Source organism: Peromyscus leucopus, chromosome 1 (assembly GCF_004664715.2).
Source record: "Peromyscus leucopus breed LL Stock chromosome 1, UCI_PerLeu_2.1, whole genome shotgun sequence".
Taxonomy (NCBI): domain Eukaryota; kingdom Metazoa; phylum Chordata; class Mammalia; order Rodentia; family Cricetidae; genus Peromyscus; species Peromyscus leucopus.
In genome coordinates, this window is record NC_051063.1 from 7168596 (window position 1) to 7185588 (window position 16993).

At 37.1% G+C, this 16993-nt stretch overlaps 1 protein-coding gene across 1 annotated transcript; it reads left to right on the plus strand.

Annotated features, from left to right (window-relative positions):
• The first annotated feature begins 9340 nt into the window (after positions 1-9340).
• LOC114684289 (olfactory receptor 5B12-like) lies at positions 9341-10285 on the plus strand. The gene has a single exon (XM_028858794.1). It carries the CDS (start codon positions 9344-9346, stop codon positions 10283-10285), a length of 942 nt encoding a protein of 313 aa, XP_028714627.1. The 5' UTR covers positions 9341-9343.
• Positions 10286-16993: the final 6708 nt, after the last annotated feature.

Sequence of the window (16993 nt, forward strand, 5' to 3'; positions counted from 1 at the left end):
GTCCCATGCATTCAAGGCTGCCGTTCGACATAAAATTAGGGTTTGGACATCATATAAACATTGTGTTTATGCTAAAGCATATTGGCCTTCGCCCATAAGCTGATCCTGGCAAACTTGTATTCCTTTATCCCTCCATTGTTTTTCTATGTTTTTAGCCTCCTCCTTAAACCAAGTCAGAAATTGAAGTCTCTGGCTGGGTTCCAGAACACCTTGTGCAGGGTCCCGCCAGTCCTGTGGTACTATCCTATTATATGTTGACCAAGAGTTTAACATTTGCTTTACATATGGGGAATGCATGCCATAAGATACTATTGCCTCCTTAAACCTTTTTAAATCCAACATTTCAATTGGAGCCCAAGTATTTTGTGTAGCCATTTGATCAGGCATCTGCTGTACGGTTACAGGATAAATTAAGGGTGACTGTGTGAAAACAGGCTTTCTTTCTGCAACCTTATGATCCCGACTTGAAACAACTTCACTGTTAATTTCTTCTGTCTGAATTTTTACAGGTTTAACAAGTTCTTCTAAAGCTGTTATCCTGGCACTTAAATTGACTATCTTTTTAAATATTAAAATGTGGATTATTATAGTGATAAGGTGCATAATTCCACCAATACTAATATTATATAGTTGTTCCATTGTCAGACTGCCTAAAATTTCGAACAAAAACCAATTTTCTTCCAATGTACACATAAAACCCATTTTTTTTAATGTGGAAAAAAAATTCTCTTTTAGATAGTTTCCTTTAAAATATCTGATATATTATGACTTACCAAATCTGCGTAGAACAGTAGAAATCCGAGGGGATTTTCAAAGCAGCCACCTAGTGTCCCAGGTGTAAATCCAAAGAGAAAGAGAGAAAGAAAGAGAGAGAGAGAGAAAGAGAGAGAGAGAGAGAGAGAGAGAGAGAGAGAGAGAGAGAGAGAGAACAAGAAAGCGTAGCTGGCTAAAGTTTAAATGCAGCCACGTGTTCCCTCTTGTGCTGAGTCAAGGCTTGGGTCTGGCTTCCTTAACCTCCAACCACGTGCGTTGGCTTTACAGGCAGGGCCCTGTTCGGCAGGGCAACTCTGAGTTGTTTGTAGCACCGGCTTTAAGCAAGCAAGATTTAAGCAAGCAGCTCACCGATAGTCCAGCCTGAGGTCAAGCAGAACTAGACCCAGGCTAAGAAGCCACTGCTCGGACTTAGAAGCCGATCGCCGCCGGCCACCGCCGCCGCCGCCGCGGGCCGCCTGCAGCCCTTGCAGGAAAGCGGACCTGCCGCCAAGCCAAGCAGTTTTTAATGGATTCTTGTCACGTTGGGCGCCAGATATAGATGTAACCAACCATCTTATTAAATAAGAAACACAGAAACAATGTAAAAGAGAAAGCCGAGAGGTCAGAGCTCAGAGCTAAAATCTCACCCTTCCTCCTGCTGTCCCAGCTTCGCGAAAAGAGCCTACTTCCTGTCGGTTCGTTTTTTTATAGTATGTTGTTCTGCCTTCTCATTGGTTGTAAACCCAAACACATGACTGCCTCGTCACTGTCTGAATGTACAGCCCCCTAGGTCTTAAAGGCATATGTCTCCAATGCTGAACACACAGAGATCTTATGGGATTAAAGGCGTGTGCCACCACCGCCACACTCTTGCTATGGCTCTAATAGCTCTGACCCCCGGACAACTTTATTTATTAACATACAATCAAAATAATATTTCAGTACAATTAGATTACCACCACATCTTCAAGTGGTAAATATTCAACATCTAGGCATTGGAACGTTATCTCAGGCAAAACAAAGTACAAGGTGGGTCAAGTGTACAGGGCTAGGAAGACATAAAATTAAAATTAAAAGCCATATGTAGCTAACATCAATGAATTTATGGAGACATGATTTGTTACAACAATGAAAACACAAATTAACATTCCTCCAATTGCAGAAGCAAACCGTAAAATAATGAATGCTCCTGAGAAAATTATTAAAATGTATTATCTAAAACAGTCACCAACCATTCAGGTTTCACATAAATAGGGCACAACAGCTCTTGGTGTTTCAAAGGTGCCAACACCCCTATCTTTAAAATGGTTATCTGGCAAACCTGTATGGGTGGAACAATGGCCTCTGACATTTAAAAAAATTACAGGAACTAGAACAGCTGATACAGGAGCAGCAGCTAAATTCTCAACATATTAAAGAATCCACAAGTCCTTGAAACTCTCTTATGTTTGTCAATAAAAAGAAATCTGAAAAATGAAAAATAGTAACAGATCTAATAGCTGTATATACACTGATCCAACCAAAGTGCTCTTTACAGTCTGGAATTACCTTGCCTTCCTCATCTACTATGGTAATTGATTCAAAAGACTCCTTTTTTATTATACCTTTACAAGAAAAGAATAGTGTAGCTTGAAGTTTTCCTTTGTCCTGGCTGATTGGCAGTTGGAACAAATCTCTCCCACTCACATTCCCCAAGCAAACATACAGAGGCTTATATTAATTAGAACTGCTCAGCTATTAGCTCAGGCTTACTACTGGCTAGTTCTTACACTTAAACTCAGCCCATTTCTGTTCATTTATATGTTGCAACTTTTTCCGTGGCTATACCTGTGTGCCATTCCATGCTGCTCTCTAGACGGTGGGCTCGTGTCTCCTGACTCAGCCTTCTTCTTCTCAGAATTCTCCTTGTCTGCTTGTTCTTCCTATACTTCCTGCATGGCTACTGGACAGTCAGCTTTTATTAAACCAGTGTACAAAAGCATTATTCCACAACAGGATAGAGAAATTTTTTTCTTTACAGTGTCTACTTATTAGAAGATAGCAGTAGGGGGCAGGCTGTTAGAAGGAATGTTAAACAGCCCAACTTTGTGTCAATATCTTCTACATCCATTAAAAATAATTCATTTACAGTTTCCTCAATCTATAAATTACCATTATATGGAAAATTTCTTACTACCTGATGCAGATACATAGAGAAAATGTTTGATGAAGTAATTTTTTTTTGCCTCGTTAGGGATTACAAATTGCAAAAACAAAACAAAAAAAAACAAAGAGGAGATTCCATCTCAGGTATTAGATAGATTCACAGAAAGTTCAACCATAAAAAGTAAAAATTAGAAGAGATCAATTATGAATTGGTAATTATTTTCAAAAAATTGTGGGAAATATTAAGTGGCTTTGGCCTGCAATTGGATTAACAACTCAAAAACTGAGTAATTTATTTCAAACCTTACAAGATAATAAGGGCTTCAATAGTCTAAGAAAATTATCATTTGGGACTGAGAGAAAATTGGCTTCAGTAGAAAAGAAATTTCAGGATGCATATGTGGATCATTTGGACCAAGGCTTTGATTGTATCCCAGACATACTATTTTCTATTCATTCTTCCACAGTAATTCTTTTTCAGAGAAAAGACAATATTTTGGAATGAATATTTTTTACTAAAAAAACAGAATAAAAAATTAAAGACCCATGAAGAAAAGGTTTCTGAATTGATTCTGAAAGAAAAATTGAGTCTTCACCAATTAGGAGGAACACATCTATGAAAAACTGTGGTGCCTTTTATTAATGCTAAATCCCATTACTGGCAAAATATGAACATTAACAAGAAGTTTGTACTAATTCCTTGGAGAGTTTAACAATAAATATCACAAAAGCAAGTAATTTCAGTTTATTAAAAAAAAAAAACAAATTGGAGCCTCCCTCACATAGTACAAACAACACTAATTTTTGGAGTCCCTACATTCTATACTGATGTATATAAATCTGGAAAGACAGGTTATGTCATGAAAAAATAAGTAAAGTGTCTCTAAGCGCTTATGATTAGTTAAAAAGTCAGAATTATATGCTATTCCCATGGTATTATTAGATTTTCAAAACCTCTTTCTATAGTTACTAACACTCAATATGCACAAAGAGTTGATTTATACATTGAAACTGCTAAACTTATTCCAGATGGTTCAAAATTAGCTTTGTTATTTATTATTATTCAATGACAACATATAATCAGAAATAGAAACTATCCATGGCATATTAACACATTTCAGAACCTTACAGGTCTACCAGGCACTTTATTACAAGGTAATGATGAAACTGATCAGCTACATGGAGGAAATGTGCTAGAAGTCTCAGAATTTCCTTAAAGCCATGTTAATAACAAAGGTTTGAAGGATTTTTTTTTTTTTGCTTGGCAATAAGCCAAGGAAATTTCCCACGTGTTCTCTGTATAATCATTGCAAATTAGTAATCATCTATAATAGTCAAACTTATAGTCATGTTAGTCAGATTTTTGAGATATGCACAGATATTTTAGAGTGATAGGTAATCTTTTATGAAGTTTTTGAATTCAAAGACCTACAGATTGTGGCATTTAAAATATTTTAAGAACTTAGACTTTCCTGGACAGTGAGACAAGTCTGTTCCTGGCAGCACCAATTACTTCAAAGAAGGTGATGGGCATCTAAGAAACTCATTATGGAATTTTCTTTCAATGTGGCAAAGGCTAACCTTTGGCCAAGAAACTTCTTGCCTGGACTGCTTGAGAGTATGTTATATAAACTCGACATGCTGGACCCATAGGAAAATGACCACTGAACTTTGCCAAAACAAGGAAAATTTTCTTTGTATCCTAAAAATTTTCGTTGTATCCTAAAATTTTCCTAAAAATCCTAAAAAAAATTTCTTTGTAAAATTTTCTTTGTAATTTTATATGTAATTCCCAAATATATATGCAATTTTACTCTAGATGTAATTATATGTAATTTTATATGTAATTATATGTAATTTTAAATGATATGTATTATATGTAATTTTAAGAAAGCTACACCCAAATTCCTAAAATTTTCTTTGTATCCCTAAAATCCTAAAATTTTCTTTGTATGTGAAATTTTTCTTTGTATCCTATGCCTAAAAATTTTCTAAAATTTTCCTAAAATCCTAAAATGTAAAATTTTCATTGTATCCTAAAATTTTCTTTGTATCCCCTAAAATTTTCCTAAAAAATCCTAAAATCCTAAAATTTTCTAATCCTAAAATTTTCTTTGTATCCCAATATCCTAATCCTAAATAAATCCTAAAGTTTTCTTTGTATCCTAAAATTTTCTTTGCATCCTAAGATCCTAAATTTTCTTTGTATCCTAAATTTTTTTTGTATCCTAATCTTAAAATCCTGAAGGATGGTCCTTCAGGTTCCTGCCTTACAGAAGTAATTGCCAGACATTCTGCATAACATACAAGAAAGTGACTGATGAACTTTGCCAAAATAGGTGGGACAAGTATTCAAATTTCCTGCTTTACTGAAAATTATTCCAGATACTCTAGGCCTATAAGCTGAAGATGGATGCCCCAATGTTAGAAAAGAACTTTGAGAGACTGTCCAGGCAACCAGATGTCTTTTTGTCATTTCTAAAGTTTTGGAAGTGCTTACTTACAATGCACTTCCTGTTTACTCAGGTAATATTATATCCTTCTGGGGTCTTTGATGGAGTTGAAGACTAAATGGTTATACTTATAATTTTCTTTAATTATGATGAAAGATAAATTAGATAAGCAACTTTATACTTACAGAGATAGGATAAATAACAGAATGTTTTTATCTTGTCAAATACACATAGACTAAATATTGTAACTGTAATTCTTACTGGATAACTGTTTTGTTATATGTAATCTTACTATGTTGAAATGAAAACTTTCCTTTTTGATTAGACACAAAAAGGGAAATGCTGTGGGACAGTCTTTCTGCATGCTGTGAATATGCTGCTACTATTGGTTAATAAATAAAGCTACTTTGGCCTATGGTATGGCAGGATAAGAGCCAGGAAGGAAATCCAAACAGAGATACAGAGAGAAGAAGGGTGGAGTCAGGGCAGACAGCATCCAGCCTCCCAAGGAACAATATGCCAACAGACCAGTAATGCTGCAGTCACATGGCAAAATACAGATCAATAAAAATGGGTTAATTTAAGATGTAAGAGCTAACTAGCTAGCAATAAGCCTGAGCCAAAGGACACACAGTTTATAATTAATATGAAGCCTCTGAGTAATTATTTTATAAATGGCTATGGGACTGCAGGACTAGGCAAGATAGAGAATGGCTTCTGGTTACACTAGTAAACTTCTTTGATTTTCTAGTTTAGTTATTAGACTTACATTTCCATTTTCATCTTAGCTTTAGTCTTCTTCAGTGTTTCTATCTCCACCTCCATATTGAATTCTATTCTCAATTCTTCAACTGTCTTTTTCATTTCTATCAGTTTTCTGTTTGTGTTTTCGCTACTCGGATGTTTATTTTCCTTAAGATATTTATTCTTAATTTAATTGAACTGCTTCTCTGTGTGTTCTTTAAACTCCTTGAATTCATTGATGTAGTTTGTGATTATTCTTTTAAATTCTGTGTCATACTGTTCATATAGGAAATTCCTATTGGTAAAAATCTCTACAGATCTGATATATTTGAAGAAAAGATACTGGCATGATCTTTCACAATCTGATATTTTTGCAATGGTATATGAAAATGTGGATTTCTTTAGTTATTTCTAAGTTTTATATGGAGCAGTTTGAGGAATAATGGATGATGTGTGGGCAGGTTTAGGGAAATGATTTGGGAGGAATGAAGTCAGTTGAACAGAGGGAATTGACCTGGTGCTCAGGATTGGTTCATTATCCTAGCCTGGGGTATGGAGCTAGATCTATCTGGGTATAGGTTAGAAATGATGTAGAAGGTTCTTGTACGTTGGGGGATAGCTATCTAGAGAATGTGCTGTACAAACTCTACAGATGTTTTGTGTTGTAGGCAGAGGAGGTCAAACTAGGCTTGGATACCAGACAGGTAGGACTCAGGGATGATGTTGAGGTTTGTGGAGAAGGAGTGAAGAGGAAGGACATGGAGACTCACCTGGCTATTACAATGAGATGTCTAGTATTTGGAGAGGTTGGATGAAATGGAGAAGGTGAACTGTGGAAGTTGTAAATAAAGTGGGTTCTATAGGAAGCCTAAAGGCCAGTTGCAGTTCTGGTTTGATTGGTCAGACTAGACAAGGGCATTGGTTGTGGGACAGAGGATATATCAGGAGAGTTTCAGATAAAGTCTCAGTGGGGATTTGAGGGAGATTTGCAAGGGTAGTCCCAGGAGAAGATTGGGGAAATCTTAAATTTTTAAATATATAAGAAGAAAAATATATACCCAAATTACATATGTTGTGATAAGAAGAACACATCTCTCCTTTACAATGCTTAAAATGAGAGAATAAACTGTCATGGGTCATCTCTTCATGTTTGAGAAAAACTAATGTCAGAACACTTATACAAGTTGCTAAAGTTGCTTAGGTAAAAATTTAGTGAAGCTTTCGATTTATTTTGTGTACAATCTGGTGTGGAACAGCTGTGATTAATAAATGGAAGCTCTTTCCTCTAAACATCTATTACCCAATATCTTCATAAGTGCTGTTAGACAGAAAAGAAAACTGTCTCCCTCTGTCTCCATCAAGGTCAGGTTGAAAAGTCAATGTAAGTACATGAGTCTCCAGAGACACTCAAAGTGTACTGTTCCCCATGAGATTTATTCTGCTTATGCTCTCTGCCTTCTTATTGACAATAGTACAAGACCAGTTTCCACTTCACAGCAGAGCTGCACCTGTGAAGAAGGAGAACAGCAAAGTGCTTTCCTGGATTAGTGTGTTAGGTCTATGCCATACACCTATTTACTTCTAGCGGTCTGTTCCTAGCACAACAGTAAGTAGTAACAAATATATATGTATAGGTTGTTAGATCTGTAAGTGATGTTAAAACTCTCAGTCAATTTTATCTCATAGGTGTCACATAAAGTCAAGTTAATGTGTAGAAAGGGGCAGCTGCTGAGTCATAGACAAAATAATACTAATAATTTTTCACTCTTGGACCACTGCCCTTGGCACTACTATGCTGCTGCAGGGTAGCCAACCTTCCTTGTTCTCTAAGGACGTTTAGATCCTGGGGTGATAGTTTCATTCCAGAGGGAGACCAAGTTCTAATTTTCTGATATTTATAATGTTCTATGGGATTAGAAGTCCACATATTATAGCTCCTTTTTAATTTCAGAAAGCTGTAGGACTTTCAAAGTGCATTTGACATGTCAATTTTAGGTCCCTTTTCTGGGGAGCATCAACTGTTAGATATTAGTACTGTATACTGAACATTCTGAAGAAACCAGGAAAAGATGAGAAAGATCATTGAAGGTATGGGTATACATTTACGTGTCTTAAAAATGTCAGAATCTGTTATAACTTGCAAGAACTTATATAATCTTTCTAATGTAAGTGCAGCTGTAACCTGTGAAGAAGAATGAATTCACCATATCCACCCAATAGAATAACATTACTTACATTGTCTGTTGCCTTGAATATGTGATTATTAATGTAGAGGAATTGGTATCCTCAAGATTCCAAAGTTGAAAGTAGCTCTCAGATTAAGAGGCAGGCTCATGTGTAACTGCCAGGTGTTACTTCATCCACCATGTAAATGGAAGAGTGTACATCATGAAATACATGTCGTTTGAGGGCATAGATTCTGTAGAGAGAAAAATATAAAGAGTTACATTTTTCCCTTGTAATCTATTGTTTCTCAAACACAAATAAAAGAGATTTATGTGATATCAATAAAAAATATGAGCCTCTGTGAAAAATAAAGCCCATTATATGTAAAGAGAGTAATTAAATTTGCTTTTACTTTTTGAAAAACTATACTCTTAGGTTTCTATGGATTTCTGTATATCTAAACCTCACAGAGAATATGCCTCATCTAGCAAGATGTTATCATCTGGTCCATGGTTCAAAGAGAAGAATCCAAGGGAAGAAGACCTTGGCAAACTAGAGATAAAACAGAGTATCCATGGAGCAGCCCCTAAAATCACTGCATAGCTACAGGTAGTGAGTTAAACTTGGTGCAATTTTCAGAGATGGGAAATACAGTAGATAAGTTTTGCTACTAAAATATAGGAAAGTTAATTGTATGTTCCTACATTGCTCTTGATGCCAAGTAACTTTTAGTATGTTTTAGACAAGTATGTTTGTAAGATGTAGCAAATAAGAAATCAGTCATTTCAGGGTTACTAATATAAAAATTATCATATACCAGGAATCTGTAAGAAACCCTGGGATTATAATTAAAAAGCTCTATTAATAATGAAGAAGTGACAGTCTCCATTTGTACTAATCCCAGATAAGTGAATTAATTCAGCCGATTTCTATCTATTATAGGCTCCTTCATGCTAGATGATGCTCACAATTTAGTTAGAGACCTTGGTGATATGTAAAATTTCATGGTAAGTTCTATGTAGAATAACTTTTCATTTCCTCCTCTCATTCTAGGAGCCTATAATAATTCCCATGTAACACAGATGCAGAATACTTCAGAGATGACTCAATTTATTCTTTTGGGGTTAACAAATGCTCCAGAGTTGCAAGTCCCTTTATTTATCATCTTCACTCTTATTTATTTGACCACACTGCTCTGGAACCTTGGGATGATTATGTTGATTCTCCTGGACTCCCGACTTCACACTCCTATGTACATTTTTCTCAGTAACCTCTCACTGGTAGACTGTGTTTATGCCTCAGCTGTCACTCCCAAGGTAATAGAAGGATTTCTCACAGAACACAAGATCATGTACAATGAATGTGCTGCCCAAATGTTCTTCTTCATAGCCTTTGTAATTATTGAAGTTTTTCTGCTTGCCTCAATGGCTTTTGACCGTTATGTAGCAGTATGTAAACCTTTGCATTACTCTACCATCATGACAACTCCAAAATGTGCCCTGCTTGTTGCTGGTTGTTATATCAATGGACTCTTACAATCTTCCATTCTTGTTGTCTTCACTTTCCATCTCTCTTTCTGTTATTCCAATGTGATTAACCACTTTTTCTGTGATATTCCTCCATTGCTGGCTATTTCTTCTTCTGATATATATAATAATGAAGTTATACTGTTCATGTTGGCAGGGTTCAATGCTACTTCAACTATATTGGTTATTTTGAGCTCCTACCTACTTATTTTTGTTGCAATCCTGAGAATGCGTTCTGCTGCGGGCCGGAAGAAGGCCATTTCCACCTGTGCATCCCACCTCACCACTGTTTCCATCTTCTATGTTACAACAACCTTTATGTACTTACAACCCAGTACTAGTCACTCCATGGATACTGACAAGATAGCTTCTGTGTTCTACACGATGATCATACCCATGTTAAATCCTCTCATCTACAGCCTGAGGAACAAAGAGGTCAAAAATGCCTTCAAGAAGGTTGCTGTAAAAGCACTGTCTTCACTACAGTTAGTCAATTAAGTATAAGTGCTTGAAAATAATATAAAACTTCAAAGTAGCTCTTTATAAATATTTTAGTTGTAATTATTTTATACTTTAATTCCTCTTAATAGATATTTTATAAATGAAGTCTTTTTTATTCATACTTTTTAAATTCTGCCTAGGAATAGATAATTTTGGATATTTTATTACTGAAATAAGGCACTTGGATGTTAAAAATAAAAGATTCTAATCCTATATATTACAATACTCCACGTAACAGCACACTCTATGTGTGAATTTCTGTTCTATAACTATTTCCTCTGAATTGAAACACTCGTCCTTGGAAAAGGAGAGAGTTACAGTGTGGTAATCCTTTGCTTTACATCTAGTATCCACTTATGAGTGAGTACAAGCAAAGGATAACCAGACTGCAACTGACAACTCCAGAGAGGGTACCTAGTAAAGAAGACCCTAAGAAAGACACAAGATTCCCTCATCGACAGAGAAATGGATGAGATCTACATGAGCAAACTGGACATGACAGGGTAATGAAGGCAAGGGTCAGGGGAAAGAGAGCTTAGGGGAGTGGGAGAACCCAGCTGGATCAGGAACAGAGTGGGAAAACAAGGAAAGAGATATCATGATAAATGAAGACTCCACGGGAATAGGAAGAAACAGAGTGCTAGAGAGGTCCCCAGAAATCCACAAAGATGACTCCACTATAGACTAATGGCAATGGTCAAGAGAGTGCCTTAGCTGCCCAACTCTGGTGATGTGATGGCCAAACACCCTAACTGTCATGATAGAACTCTCATCCAGTGACTGATGGAAGCAGATGCAGAGATCCACAGCCAAGTCCCAGGTGGAGCTCCAGGAGTCCATCCAATCAGCAAGAGAGGAGGGATTACATGAGCAAGAGATATTGATACCATGATTGGAAAAAGCACAGGGACAAATAGCCAAACTATTGGAAACACATGAACTGTGAACCAATAGCTGAGGAGCCCCCATGAAACTGGACTATGCCCTCTGGATAAGTGAGACAGTTGATTAGCTTGAACTGTTTGGGAGGCCCCCAGGCAGTGGGACTGGGACCTGTCCATCATGCATGAGATGGCTTTTTAGAATCTAGGGACTATGCTGAGTCACTTTGCTCAGCCTTGGTGCAGGGAGGAGGGGAATGGACCTGCCTCAACTGAATTTACCAGGCTGAGCTGACTACCCAGGGGAGACGTTGCCTTGGAGGAGGTGGGAATGGGGGTGGATTTGGGGGGAATGCCAGGAGGTGGGAGGAGGGAGGACAGTGGAATCTGTGGCTGATATGTAAAACAACTAGAAAATCTCTTATATAAAAATTAAAAAAAGAAACAAGAACAACAAAAATGAAATGAAGAGTGATTATAAGACAAGAAGTAAATAAAAATTAAAAGCTCAGATGTCTCAAAATACTTAAAAGACCTAGGATGACAATGAAACTTGCACAGCTCCAGATCTTTTAAAAATAAAATACTCACAGAGTCAGGTCTTTAGAACTATAACAGTAAAAAAATGCTAGAAAGAAGAGACTCTCAATCCAAGCTTCTTGTAAGTTTTTTATTGAGCTCTAGAAATTCAGATTTCTTTCTGAGTAGTCACCCATGTTGGGTGGGCTTCCTAAAAGTGAATCTTTTCTAGCAACACCCATGTTACTTTAGACAACGGCACATACACACACTCATGTAATCACAGCCACTACTAAACTCATGGGTTCAGCAAGCTATACTTGGAATTGCTTCTTTGGTCTTGCACTAGGCTCTGTCTGGGTTGAATAAACATTTGGTCACATCTCAGGATAGTTGCTGTGGGATTTTCTGTATGGCAAATATGTTGCTCTGATTGGTCAATAAATAAAAAAATGATTGGCCAGTGACTAGGCAGGAAGGATAGGCGGGACTAACAGAGAGGAAAAAAGAAAGAACAGGAAGGCAGAAGGAGTCACTGCCAGCTGCCGCCAGGACAAGCAGCATGTGAAGATGCCAGTAAGCCACAAGCCACGTGGCAAGGTATAGATTTATGGAAATTGATTAATTTAAGCTATAAGAACAGCTAGCAAAAAGCCTGCCACAGCCATACAGTTTGTAAGCAATATAAGTCTCTGTGTTTACTTGTTTGGGTCTGAGCGGCTGTGGGACTGGCGGGTGACAAAGATTTGTCCTGACTGTGGGCAAGGCAGGAAAACTCTAGCTACAGATAGTCGTAAAATAGAGCTGCATTGAGTAAATAGACAAGGCAAGTGTTGATAGATAGATAGATAGATAGATAGATAGATAGATAGATAGATAGATAAACAGATAGATAGATGATAAATAGGTAGACACCACAGCTAAATTCTCAAATATTCTTTAAAAATTTCATTGCTTTCTTGAGTGTTTCATACAATGTGCTGAGATAATATTTACCACTGCTTGTCCAACATGTCTTCTCCCCTATCCATCCAACTTCGTGCTCTTTGATTTTTTTCACTTCAAGACCAAATTTGTGTATTCCATATAATCTTGAATATATGGGTGTGGTAAACTTATCTGTGGCTACATTTTTAGAGAGAACTATCTTTCTCTCCCAGCAGCTATGAATTACCAAAAACTTCATGATGACTATATACTCAACTCTAAGGTTTCCATTGAGTTATTCGATTTCATCTTCATTTCAGCTTTACTTCTCTTCAATAGTTCTATATGTTTAATGAAACCAGTTTTCAAACCCCCAGGTTGCCTTTGTTATTTTACTCAAGCACATGTTAGGGTTTTCTGGGAGATCAATGAGGTATTTGTTGCTATCCTTGCTAAGTTCATTAAGCTGTTTGTTGATGTCTTATTTAAATGCTTTGATAAATTTCAGAAATTTTATGATTTTTCTTTAAATTTCTTTGTCCTAGTGTTAATCCAGGTAATTTTTCATAAAATACAAGTCTACAGGACCAGGAAATTTTAGGGGACATAGATGGTTTTGGTCTTACACATTGTCTGTGTTTTTATGATGAGTTCTAGCATGTGGACTTCTTTTGTTGGTTGTGTGTCTGATCTGAAAGATTCTAGAATGCCTCCAACTATGTTGCCTGGATAAAGCAAGAGGGCTGGGGATGGCATGGACAAATAAGGTTCCAGGGAATCATCAAGTTGTATCTGCATACAGATGTGAAGACAGGGGTTGACCTGGAATTTGCATATAGTGCAAGTGATCTAGAGTCGAGAAGACTCATCAGACTGTACACAGGATGTACGATTTCTCTAAATCTTGGAGGTTGTTTGTGGCTTGAGTAGCTGGAATGAAAATGAGGAGAGAGTGCAAAAGCACTTATGTTGGCTAAAGTTTCCCTGGGAGCAAGTAGGCCTGGGATCCTGTGAGTTTCAAAGGAATTTTAAAAGGCTGAAGGAAGTGTGTTCTCTCTGACAAACAGCTGTCATATTAGGGGAACTGGAGTGGAAGAGAGTGGGAGGGAGGACAAGGTAGCCTACCTGTGTGTGACGCATGTCCTTTTTTCTAACCTCCGGCTCTTTTTGTCAAATATGAGTAAATTTAATTTTTGTTTCTTTGAGAATTTCATAAATGACTAATGTCTTTATATTATTTATATCCTTTCTTCTTCCTAGTTAACTTCTTCCTTGCTCCCAACTTCCTCTCAAATTCATGATTTTCTCCTCCTCTATGCATATATATATATATATACATATATATATATATATATATATATCATGTATATATATGGCTCATCACTTGGGATTGGATAATCTATTTGGGGCTTTGTCCCAGGTATAAACTGATTCTTCTCTCAGTATCCATTTCCATTTTTTTTGCTTAATTTATACCAAATGTGCTACCATAAATTTTAGCCAATAAGTAATATTTATGATTTACTTTATTTAAATAAAATAAAAAATAAAAACCCCACATTCTTCCCCTCTCAGGAAGCATTTCTCTGAATTTTTTTGACAGCTTCTTGTTGTATCAAGATCCCTGGTATAACTGACTTCCAATTGTATATATGCATATATGTATTCCAGTTTTCCTGTTTTCTAAATTTACTTCAATCATGTTTCGTGATTTATATTTTGCAGGTCCTTTCTTATTAATTTCAGTTTATTCAAAATTTTTATTTAATTGTTATTATAATTGAGATTAATTTCTTAATTGCCTATTTGAATTTTACATTGTTAATTAAAAGAAACACAATTGAGTTTGTGTTCATTATTTTATCTTATACCTCTTCACATTTATTAGCTGTAATGAATTTCATTAGTGGAGTTTCTAGTATTTACTGCTTATAAGCAGTGCATAAAACTCTTTATTTTTCCCTTCTGATTTGGGTAATAGGCATAGAACTGATGTATGAAAATGTCACATTGTAACCTATAAATTTGTACTATTATGAGCTGATCATTTTTTGAGATAATAAGAGGAGTTTGTGAGTTGGCCAGGAATTATAAGCAGTTGCTACCTTAGAGAAGACCAAGGTTTGGTTCCCAGCACTTACATGGCTGCTCACAACTGCTTGTAACTCCAGTTCAAGGGATTTCAAGGCATTCTTATGTCTTATGAGTGAACCAGATACACATATCATGCATTGACATATGTGTGGACAAGACTGAAATAAATTTTAAAAAGATAAATATTTTAAAATACATTTTTTAAAAAGGAAAAAGTAATTACATCAAGATTGCATTGGTAAGGTAAGTAGAATTTTTAATAAAAAGAAAAAATATTTTCAGATCATTTTATGCCCTTTTAGACAAAGAAAAAATGTGTGAAGAAGATGTAAAGTTCCCTTATCCAGAGACCTTAGTAAGACCTTTTCTAAAAAAAAATTTTTGCCGCCTGACTTAGATGTGACACCGAGAGCCTAATAATATGAGGTTCTCTTAATAAAGTTTTATTTCCTCATGTCTCATAAGCCACCTCAGACCAAATACAAACCACCCTTGCTGTCTCCACCAAAGTGAGGTGGAAGAACCAATAGGGGATCACAAGCACATAGAGACATCTGACTTCTTGGCACCTCTATTCCAGAGTTAAGAGAAAGATTGCTGTCCCTGCCTTGATATTTTATAGAGATAAGCCACATTCTGTCCCACAACATAGCTCTACTACATGTAGCAAAGGAGATAATTTCCTAGTTCTGCACATTGGACTGATGTTCTTGACATGAAGTGACACATGTCACTCATTTGTGTCACTACTTGTATATCCCTAGAACACTAAGTATCACAACATTGTGCCACCATGGTCAGTCAGAACTGTAAAAGTGTATGGAACACCTGATAATTTTATTTTACAGATGAAACAAAAATGTGAAAAGAAAGCCAAGAAAGAAAATAGCTGTCCTACCGAAAATACCTCTAGCCAACTTATCATCTTTAATCTTCTATTTTATCTGCTCTACTGCACAGCTCAACAGCTTCCACATTGCATGCTCATGACCAACAGGTACTGGAGTGAATGTTGTTATAAAGATGTGGAATTCCAAATTTTATTCTGTTTAAAAGATTTTATGAGATTAGAAATACAAAACTTATTGTTCCCTTTTTGGAATTGAGAGGACACAGCACTTTATACATCCATTTGACATGCCAACTGTTTAGGTATTTTCTTTTTTTTTTTTTTAAGTAAATTTATTTTACAACATCATTTAGTTCAACATAATAGCCACAGATTCCCCTGTTCTCCCACTCTCGCCCCCTCCCCTTCCCCCATCCCATCCCCCATTCCCACCTCCTCCAGATCAAGGTCTCCCCAAGGACCGGGATCGACCTGGTAGACTCAGTCCCCCCCCTCCCAGACCGAGCCAAGTGTCCCTGCATATGTCCCAGGATTCAAACAGCCAACTCATGCAACAAGCCCAGGACCCGGCACCAACACACGGCTGCCTCCCAAACAGATCAAGCCAAATGACTGTCTCACCCATTCAGGGGGCCTGATCCAGTTGGGGGCCCCTCAGCCTTCGGTTCATAGATCCTGTGCTTCCATTCGTTTGGTTATTTGTCCCTGTGCTTTATCCAACCCTGGCTTCAACAATTCTCGCTCATATAAACCCTCTTCTTTCTCACTAATTAGACTCCCAGTGCTCCACCAGGGGCCCAGCCGTGGATGTCTGCATCCAGATTCCTCAGACCTTCCTTGGATGGGGTTTATGGCACAACTAACAGGGTGTCTGGCCATCCCATCACCGGAGTAGGTCAGTTCCTGCCATCTCTCGTCCATTGCCAGCAGTCTTTTGTGGGGGTATCTTTGTGGATCTCCGTGGGCCTCCCTAGCTCTCTGCTTCCTCCCCTTCTCATGTGGTCTTCCTTTACCATGGTCTCCTATTCGTTGTTCTCCCTCTCTTTTCTTGATCCAGCTAGGATCTCCCACTCTCTTTCCCTCGACCGTCGCTCTTCATTGTTCCCACTCATGACCAGGCTGTTCATGTAGATCTCATCCATTTCTCCATGTCTTTTTTGGGGTCCCGTTTTCCAGGTAGCCTCACTGGTGATGTGAGTAGCAGTTCAGTCATCCTTGTTCCACATCTAGTATCTTTCTATGAGTTAGTACATACCATATTTGTCTTTCTGAGTCTGGGTCACCTCACTCAGGATGATTTTTTCTAGATCGATCCATTTGTCTGCAAACCGTATGATGTCATTGTTTTTCTCTGCTGAGTAGTATTCCATTGTGTATATGTGCCACAATTTATTTATCCATTCTTCAGTTGAAGGGCATCTAGGTTGTTTCCAG

Bases quoted from the DNA above. Each gene is read 5' to 3' on its own strand.
- LOC114684289 (XM_028858794.1), top strand. From the start codon at position 9,344: ATGCAGAATACTTCAGAGATGACTCAATTTATTCTTTTGGGGTTAACA.